Below are 10,276 nucleotides of genomic sequence, written 5' to 3'. Positions count from 1 at the left end.
AGAATTTTCATGGCTGGTTGTTTTCTTTTTGTTGTTATTATTGTCGTAGCTGTTATTCATATTTTTCTGTTTACCTATTTTTTTCAAGAGATCTGTTCATGTTTGTTCTTCTGTTAAGGTTTATTGTGTCTCCTTCTGCTCCCTCTCCTCTCTTTTCATTCGTCAACAAGAGATATGAGACTGTATGTTCTTCTATTCTCTTTATTATCTTTCCTTTCCCTACTCGTCCTCTGATCAGCTTCACTAATCAAAAGATTTACTGCTACATTATTCTCTGTAATATTCTATTGTGTTCTTTCTCTCTTCCCTATTTATGCTCCTACTTCTCCTCCTTCTCTTAGTCCTCGTGTACCTACTCTTCCTCTTTCGCCAACCACATTTCCTTGTCCCACGCAACTTGCCACAACTGTCACTCGAGGCAAACCAGCAGCAGTACTTTCACGAGATGGGACCAGCGCCACCTCCTAATCTAGCCTAGTGTGTCTCGGTGCTCGTGTTTCCGTCCTCTCTATCACTCAGTGCCGGCGAAGAGTATCAGTTTTTTTCTCTCTTCATCCTTTTTAGGTGTGAAGGACTTGGGTATAAAAATGATGGGGAAAAGTTTGTAAATTTATCTTTCAGGAAAAAGAAACGAAGGGCAGTTTAGCTCCAAATATTTCCTGATCCTCTTCCTTCTCTTCAAATAAGTTATACGATGGGAGAATGTCTGTGTTTGCTTTCAGGAATCCAACACTTCTTTTCTCTGTATTTTTTGTCAGACTCTCTCAAGCACATTTCTGTATCCGTTTGTTTTTCTTTCGTCTCTCTCCTCTTCAAATAAGTCATATGGTGCGAGTATCTCTCCCTCTCTCTCTCTTTACTTTTAGCTATCGTAAACTTTTCACGTTTCTTTTCAAACAAATTTCCAGCTCAAAAGTCCTAAAAAAGAAATGGATAATACATAAATTTCCTGCCGCTTGCAATGCTTGTCTTTCCTCTCCTTTCCTTTTTTCTCAAACCATTCGCCGTCCTATTGTCCAGAAGAAATTGGAGTAAAGCAGGTTTTTTCACCCTTATATACTTATCTTTCCCTCCTTGGCTTGAAAAAGGAAAGGAAACACGGATTTTTGACCTTTATTTGCTTGTCTAACCCTCCTCCTTCTTGCCTCCATATCGTCTCCTTCCCCGACTTTTTCTCTACTTTTTTTTTTTTGTCCACGTTTTCACTTTTTTCTTTTTTTTTCGACCCAACGAGTCCTCATCTCCTTTGAAAAATAAAGATAGGAGCAGATGATTTTTTTGACAGTTAACTCCCTCCTTTAGTCTCCTTCTCTTGTTCCTTTTCCCATTTTCATATCCTTTTCCTGATTCTAGCATGCTTATCTTTCGTCCTCATCTCCTCTTTCCTTCCTTCCTTCCTTCCTTCTTTTCTTTCTTTCTTTCTTTCTTTCTTTCTTTCTTTCTTTCTTTCTTTCTATCTTTCTTTCAACATTATCTATCCGCTTCTTTTTTTTTTTTCGTCCTTCATTATATTCTTCTCCATTTCTCCACTTGTTTGGTTTTATCCGTTTTGTTCCTCATTATGCTCATTTAATGCTCCTTCTCTCCTTTCCTTTCTTCTATTTTTCTCCTTCATTTCCTCTTGTCTTGATCCTCTCATGCGTTTTTGACACTTATTCTCTTCCCTCTTCCTCTCTTTTTCTTTCTTATATCTTCTTCCATTTTCTATTCTTCTGACCCTCATGTACTTGTCTCATATTCTCTTCTTTCTTCCTCTCTTCTTTTCTCCATTTTCTCCCTTCACAAACTCCCCAATTTACATATGTTTTTTTTAACCTGTCTTCTCTCCTTCCTTCTTTCCCTATTTTTACTTTTCTTATATTCCTTCGTTTTTCTTTTTTTTTTCTTTTGGCCTCCAGCTTCTTTTCGTACTTATATTATCGTCCTTCTTTCCTCTTTCCTTTACTGATCCTCTTCCTTCTTTCTTTTCGCCAGATATTCTCAAACTGTCTTCCTCTCTCTCTCTCTCTCTCTCTATCCATCCTTCCCTCCTTTTATCCATCAACCTCCTTTATTTCCTCTCCTATTTTTTTTTTTAACCCCAGCATCTTTCCTTTTTTCCTTTCCTATTCTTACCCTGATCCTTTTCCCTTTCCTTCGCTTGCCTTGCCTCCTTCCTTCTTTCCATCCTTCCTTCCCTCCTACACTATCCTCCCCACCTCCTTCTTCTCAACTTTTTCCTCTCCTTTCCTGACCTGTACCCTTCCTGCACAACCACCACCACCACTACCCCCACCCCCTTCCTTCCTACCTTCGCTCCTCTCTGGCGACCCACCCTCCCTCTTTCTGATTTGCTGTCTCATTGAGCGCGGGTCCAAAGAGTGACCCCTCTTATATACTTTCCCTCGCCGCTCCCTCATTGGCTCGCGGCTTTATGGACGTCACGCACCGCCAGCCAATCACCTACGAGGCTTAGGAGACGGAGTGGCATGCTGGGAATCACTTTGTCCAATAGAGTGAGAGGAATTTCACGCGAGTCAAGGGGAAGAAAAGAACAAGAGAGAGAAGGAGAGAGAGAGAGAGAGAGAGAGAGAGAGTTGAGGGTAAATGAGTAAAGGAAGTGGAAGGAACAGGTAAGAAAAGGAGGAGAGTGGGTTATAACGTGGAGAAGGTACTGGAGGAGGAGGAAGAAGAGGTAAAAGTAAGTACTGGAGGAGGAGGAGGAGGAGGAGGAGGAGGAGGAGAAGAAAAAGAAAAAAAAGTGTGTTCGATTCTTTTAACGCTGATCTCAGGATAGTTTCAGTTCTAACTAGGAGAGAGAGAGAGAGAGAGAGAGAGAGAGAGAGAGAGAGAGAGAGAGAGAGAGAGAGAGAGAGAGAGAGAGAGAGAGAGAGAGAGAGAGAGAGAGAGAGAGAGAGAGAGAGAGAGAGAGAGAGAGAGAGAGAGAGAGAGAGAGAGAGAGAGAGAGAGAGAGAGAGAGAGAGAGAGAGAGAGAAACACTGGCGCCACGAATGCCATCTCCACTTGGCTTCAAAAATATGCAAGAGAAAAATAAGACAAAGGCAAGAATTAAGAATCAAGAGAACTAAGAAGAAAGAAGAAGAAGAAGAAGAAGAAGAAGAAGAAGAAGAAGAAGAAGAAGAAGAAGAAGAAGAAGAAGAAGAAAAGAAGGAGGAAGAGAAGAAGAAGGTGGAGGAGGAAAAGATCAGAATAACGATAGACAAGAACGATGGAGTAGATGGAGGAGAAGAGGAAAAATAGGAGGAAGAATTAAGGAGTGAAAGAAAAATTGAGGGGTAAAGAGGAAAGAAGGAGAGGAAGGTGCAGGAGGAAGAAAGAAAGAAGAGTAAGAGGAGGAGGAGGAGGAGGAGGAGGAGGAGGAGGAGGAGGAGGAGGAAGAAGAAGAAGAAGAGGAGGAAGAGGAGGAAGAAGAGGAAGAAAAGACAAATTGCAGGAGACTTAAAGAAGAAGAAGAAGGAGGAGAAGAAGGAGAAGGAGGAGGAAGAGGAGAGAAAGAAATTGAGATGAGAGAGAGAGAGAGAGAGAGAGAGAGAGAGAGAGAGAGAGAGAGAGAGAGAGAGAGAGAGAGAGAAAATGAACGTAATTTATTCGCAAGCAACACTCACCTCGTATCTTGAAAATGCGCTGTAAAATCAAACGATGGGGGACTGTTTGCACTCAAAGACGACCATTTGCGTGCGTGCGTGCGTACATTCATCTGTCTGTTCGTGTGTGTGTGTGTGTGTGTGTGTGTGTGTGTGTGTGTGTGTGTTTGTGTGTGTATGAGAGAGAGAGAGAGAGAGAACACTGAACAAACCTAAACTCACAAACTTTATCAACTTTTATGTGCGAAATTCTAAATCAACACAAATAGAATCTAGAAAAAATGAAGAAATAAATAAATAGATAGAGAAATGCGTAAAATTATGTGTATGCTTCCATTTTCTATTGGTTTGGAAAATATACAACACAATCATTTCCTGATATTTCTTCACCTGCATTTTCTTCTTACATTATATTTATTTTACTGTAGATATGATTTGTATGTATGTATGTATGTATGTATGTATGTATGTATGTATGTATGAACGTATGTATGTATGTATGTATGTATGTATGTATGTATGTATGTATGTATGTATGTATGTATGTATGTATGTATGTATGTATGTATGTATGTATGTATGTATGTATGTATGTATGTATGTATGTATGTATGAGAATTTGTTTTTTTTTGTGCTTATTTTTATTTCTTTTTCCTTTCAATGACTGCCTGTATTTTTATGATTCATGTTTTTAATTTTAAGTGAATGCTCGCAAGAGGATTAATTGACATGTCTTTGTTTTTCAGATCTCAATTGTTATTTGCTGTTCTGTTAATATTGTTTTCAATGTTTTATTTTATTATCATTTCGTTATCCATTTATTTATCTCTTTTTCTACATTGTTACTTTTTCTTTTCTACTACTACTACTACTACTACTACAAATATCACCTCTACTCTTACTACCACCACCTATAAATAGTTTTACTACCACCACCACTATTACTACAACAACGACGACTACTATTAGTACTACCACTGTTATGTACTTAAACTATTAATATATCTTTTTTCTCCCCACTTCCCCCTGCCCTTGTGAGGTTTAACAGCGCTCACGATTGCACGACCTGGATTTATGAGAGCAATTTTCCCCCTCATTCCGAAGCATTACGCGGAATGGTTACGGAGAACGAAAGAAAAATAATAAAAAAAAGAGACAGAGAGAGAGAAAAAAAGAATAGAATAGAGGGTTTAGTCCACCAAGCAAACTTCCCTCGCTTCCTTTTCTTTCCCCTCGTCATCTATTTTTCTGTTCTTTTTTTTCTTTTCTTTTTTTCCCCTTTTTCTCCTTCTCTCCTTGACGCGACTTGAGTTTAAGCTTTCGGATTCCAGCATTTACCTGAGCATAATTAACCACCTGTCTCTCTCTCTCTCTCTCTCTCTCTCTCTCTCTCTCTCCATTCGTCATAGTGTTGCCAATTTCACAGTATTTCTCCTTTAAATTATGCGTTTCCTATTTCCTGCACGGTTCTGTCACTCTCCATTTTCTGCTCTGATTTCTCCCAGTGTGTTGTGCCGTGTTGTGCTGACGACTGGCTAGTGCTATTACTGCTGGTGCTGTTCCTAATATTGTTACTGGTATTTCTTATATTTTGTTAGTAGTAGTGTTGTTAGTAAATGTTGTTACTGATACCAATGTTGTTACTTTTACTTTGCTTCTGATGCTGCTACTGCTACTGCTGTTAATATTGTTACTACTACTACTACTACTACATATATACTGCTGCCTGCTGCTGCTGCTGCCACTGCTGCTGCTACCACTGCTGCACCACTGCACCACCACTACTGCTGCACCACCACCACCACCACCACCACCACCACCACCTGCCACCACCACCACTGCACCACTGCTGCACCACTGCTGCTGCTGCTGCTGCCACTGCTGCTGCTGCTGCTGCTGCTGCTGCTGCTGCTGCTGCTGCTGCTGCTGCTGCTGCTGCACACAACAACAACAACAACAACAACAACAACAACAACAACAACAACAACAACAACAACAACAACTGCTGCTGCTGCTGCTGCTGCTGCTGCTGCTGCTGCTGCTGCTGCTGCTGCTGCTGCTGCTGCTGCTGTTGCTGCTCTTGATAAATAGCATTGATAATGATAATGAAAACGATACTAACAATAATTGCAAATATTATAATGATTATAAACACTAACAATAATGACAATGACAATATCATAATGTAGTGCAACATACAAACATTAACAACAGTAATAACAACTGCAATAATAATACTAAGGATAACACTGACAACAACAGTGACAGCAACAACAACGACATCAACGAGAACAGCAATAAAACGATAACAATAAGCTTAATACCGCTAATACTAATAATTATCATAACCACTTTAGTGTCGCACGGTGGAGACAACTCATTACCACAACAAAGTTACTGCGAACAAGAGGCGAAATACACATAATCATGCATGCACCCAACCATTATGAACTCATAGATATCTCACCCTCAATGACTAAATATATAACGAAATAGTGTAAAAACATCAGGAAAACTTACAGGAAGCAATTAAACTTACACGTGGCATTCCCTCCATGAATTTTACGTATCTTTATTTTCCAGCTAACAAACATAATCTTTAAAAGTTCCCTTCTGTCTCACCTTATAACTTTGTCAGGTGCAGATAGGTAGCCTTGCGATTTTTTAGTTCTACGTGCCTATTTATATTCAATTTTTATTCTCTTACTAGTTTTATTTAATTTTCTTTTCATCTAGCACAGGTCCTTCAATGCTGTAAGGGACAAAATAAGGGTGACATATAAAAACATAAGAAAATAAGGGAAATTGCAAGACGCCATCAGGTCTACACGTGGCAGTTCCCATTATAAACTAAATCCTCAGAGTCTATAATAAGAATTTGACAAGAAGCAGCGGGTTAAAGAGACCAGATGAAATTGATCCTAACTCTAGATACAGATATAGAGCTCTACAAGTAACATCGTCTTTTTGAACTAAACTGTCATAGTTATAAAAAAAAAAAAAAAACTGGCAAAAATAGTGATAAAAATGAATAGATGAAAGAAACCGTACTGAGCCTAGATACAAGCATAGAGGCACAGGCAGACAAACAAGTTACAGGTGTTTGTCGTTGGTTAGTGTTAGGATTATATAGAAAATTGGAGTCTAGTCGTTACGGTAACAATGAAGGCTTACGCTGCGACAGTAAGGCTTAACTGTAGCACGGAAGCGGCAACTTACGGTAATGGAGACTCCAAGGACGGTGAATATTAATAGCAGGCTGAAAACACCCCGTAGTGATGTAGAGTAAGATATCAGTAGTAATGGTGATGGTGGTGGTAGTGAAGGAGGAAATGATAGTCTCAGTAGTTGTAATGATGAAGAAATAATAACATGATATGAAATAAAGTAACAACAGTTATAAACATGAATAAGAATAAGAATAGAAGTAAGTGAAGAAGAAGAAGAAGAAGAAGAAGAAGAAGAAGAAGAAGAAGAAGAAGAAGAAGAAGAAGAAGAAGAAGAAAAAGAAGAAGAAGACGAAAGCGCAGAAGAATAAGAGAGGGAAAGTTAGGACTGCGAAAAATCGTGAAAACAGGGAAGGTCAGACTGTGAAGGGCGTGAGGCTCCTGAAGGAAACTTGAGCCGTATTAAGCAAGACCTGTGAAGGAAGGAGGGGATGGAAGCGGGAAAGCGAGAGAGAGAGAGAGAGAGAGAGAGAGAGAGAGAGAGAGAGAGAGAGAGAGAGAGAGAGAGAGAGAGAGAGAGAGAGAGAGAGAGAGAGAGAGAGAATGTACCGTAGTTTTAAATATTAGGTTGTCTTTCGTCTTACGTTTTAACAGACATTTGTTGAAGTTACTGGAAATTTGCAAGGCTATTTTCACAATTCTGGTGATAATTCAACAAGAACTCTGCACCATCAACATGGAAAACACACAACTAATAATCTCTGCGGCTTTTTGAAAACTGCCGTGATGAGAAAAGAAAGCGTCTAAGTTTCGTCGGAATACCTCTTACATTTAACAAACTGCGGCGGAAGTTAATGGAAATTTTGCAAGGCCGTTTAAAAATGATTCTTAGTGACAATTTAACAAGTATTCTACACCGATGATACTGAATGCACATAAAAGCAAATCCGCCTACCAATCTGTGGGACTTAATTTGAAAACAGTACAAAGCGTTTAGGTTAGGAGAACGAGCTAATGACTCACAGTAACTCACAAGTTCAGGCCACGCACACTCAGAGGTGGCCAAGGTAAGCGGGGTGTCCTTGGCCCCGGGTAAACACTAGCGGATGCAAACACAATTCGAAGTAGGAACAGTCAATATTCACCGGGAGTTGAGGTGATATATTGCAGCCTTATCGGATACCAGGCAGGAGGCGATGCGAGTCACGTATATTTTCAAGAATTTAGTGTGTCGGACGAGAAGGTAGAAGGTTAACCTACTCTCTGAAGATGTTATTGGTAAAGTGGAAAGTAGTGTTCAGTAGCTGGAAACAGGGGGTGAGTGAGCCAAGAGAGAGAGAGAGAGAGAGAGAGAGAGAGAGAGAGAGAGAGAGAGAGAGAGAGAGAGAGAGAGAGAGAGAGAGAGAGAGAGAGAGAGAGAGAGAGAGAGAGAGAGAGAGAGAGAGAGAGAGAGAGAGAGGATTAAAAATAAAGAGTGGTGCAGCTTCAAGGATGTTTTTTAAGAAGAATCTAGCGTGTTAGACTTGCAGGTAGAAGATTATTCCACCTTCTCAAGATGTTGCTGGTAAGAGAGAGAGAGAGAGAGAGAGAGAGAGAGAGAGAGAGAGAGAGAGAGAGAGAGAGAGAGAGAGAGAGAACGAACAGCGCAATTCCTGTAAACCAAAAAGAAAGATGTCGGAGAAAAGCAATTGCCGATACGGAGACTGCAAGTAGGAGAAGCAGGCGTTGGAGTGGCGTGTTAGGAGGCTGATCGGGCTGGAGGTGGTGGTGGTGATGGTGGTGGAGGCGGTGGTGGTAGCGGGCGAGGAAGTGTTAGTGTGACAGGAAGACAGGAGGCGGCAGGCGGCATTGCGTCCCAGAGGTGGTGTGAGTTGGGACACGACCACGCCTGAGCCTCACCTAATGGCCGCTGGCGAAGAGGTGGGAATGAATTAAATTAGCAACTTAATTATTACCTGGATGATAGTAATGATAATGAAAACACCTGTAGCGAGAGGAGAGGAGAGGAGAAGACGTGGAGAGAAAGAAGAGGACGAGGAGAAATAGGAAGAGAAGCAGGAGGAGAAGGAGGAAGAGGGATGCAAGGAAGAGTAGGGAGATAATGAGGTGAAGGAACAAGAGGAGAGAAAGGGAGATGAGTTGGATAATTATAAAAGGGATAGGTGAAGGAGGAGGAGGAGGAAAAGTGGCAGGAGGAACAGAAAAGTGATGAGAAGATGGAGGAGAGAGGTGAGGGAAAATAAAGCAAGATAAAAAAGTAATGAAACATGAAGATAACGAGCGAAATGAAGAAAGACCAGGAAGAGGAAGTAAAGGAATATAGAAGAGGAATAACTGAAGAATAAAAACGAGGAAGAGAAAAATGAGGGAAGATAAGTGAAAGGACGACATGAAAAAAGAACTACAAGGAGAAATATGAGAAGGATAAACAATATGAAAATAAAATATGAATATCAAAAATTAAATATGATAAAAAAAAAAAAATGATAAGCTACCTTTTTGTTTTTACTTCAATTCACGTTCAGCAAATTCAAACCTAATAATCTGAACTTGCCTGTTATCTTTTCTGGAGTCTTTATTGCGCGGTGCACTGATCCACTTCACTTCATCATCAGCAGCAGATTCTCAGTATTGGTTATGAAGATACAGAATGAAAACTCCTTAACAATATGCACGTGTTGTCTTATTATAATTCATTACGGTGTGTGTGTGTGTGTGTGTGTGTGTGTGTGTGTGTGTGTGTGTGTCACGTTCTGCTCCCCGCCAGGAAAGCTGAACTTAAGTGCAGGCGACGCAAGGCTTAAATTAGTAAGCATATCTCTTGTTTGCTCGCCGAAGGAAGGAAGGAAGGTAGGAAGGAAGGAAGGAAGGAAGGTAGAGTAGAGCGTTAATCTAGTTTTATAGTGTCTTTGTAGGAAATTATACATATATTTCGTTCTTATTTTTTTCTTTTCTTTTTTCTTTTTATCTCAAGGGAGGAAATGAATGCCTTTGTGTTAAGGTAAAGGTGGGTTTTCATATCCCTGTCTTGTTAGTGTGTTATGTTTTGAAATTGTTATTGTTGTTGTTGGATGTGGTGACGGTGGTGGTAGTGGTGGGGGTAGTGATGATGGTAGTGATTGTGGTGGTGACGATATTATTGTAATCTCCTCCCTCTACTCCTCCTCGTTCTCCTCCTCCTCCTCCTCCTCCTCCTCCTCCTCCTCCTCCTCCTCCTCCTCTTCACCCTCTTCTTTTGCCATTACAAATACTACTACTTCTACTACTACTACTACTACCACCACCACCACCACCACCACCACCACCACCACCACCACCACCACCACCACCACCACCACCACCACCACCACCACCACTACCACCACCACTACTACTACTACTACTACTACTACTACTACTACTACTACTACTACTACTACTACTACTACTACTACTACTACTGCCAAACCACCACCACCACAACCACCACCACCACCGACACGAACGCTAGCATCCTTCTTCTCATTATCAGTAATTATAACAGCA

General features: G+C 40.6%; 1 protein-coding gene across 1 annotated transcript in view; it reads right to left on the bottom strand.

The window, feature by feature from the left end:
• Window positions 1–6,316: 6,316 nt before the first annotated feature.
• The window catches only part of LOC123514119 (octapeptide-repeat protein T2-like), a gene marked incomplete at its 5' end in the record, with an annotated part of 38,270 nt that continues 34,310 nt past the window's right edge, over window positions 6,317–10,276 (bottom strand). The window contains 2 exons of the mRNA XM_045271768.1: window positions 6,317–6,336; window positions 7,775–7,850. Of these exons, the coding sequence (XP_045127703.1) occupies window positions 6,317–6,336; window positions 7,775–7,850 (96 nt within the window). The remainder of the gene's footprint in view (window positions 6,337–7,774; window positions 7,851–10,276) is intronic.

Source organism: Portunus trituberculatus, chromosome 37, assembly GCF_017591435.1.
Source record: "Portunus trituberculatus isolate SZX2019 chromosome 37, ASM1759143v1, whole genome shotgun sequence".
NCBI classification, from domain to species: Eukaryota; Metazoa; Arthropoda; class Malacostraca; order Decapoda; family Portunidae; genus Portunus; species Portunus trituberculatus.
Note: the sequence above shows the minus strand (reverse complement) of the source record. Positions and strands in the feature narration are given on the sequence as shown.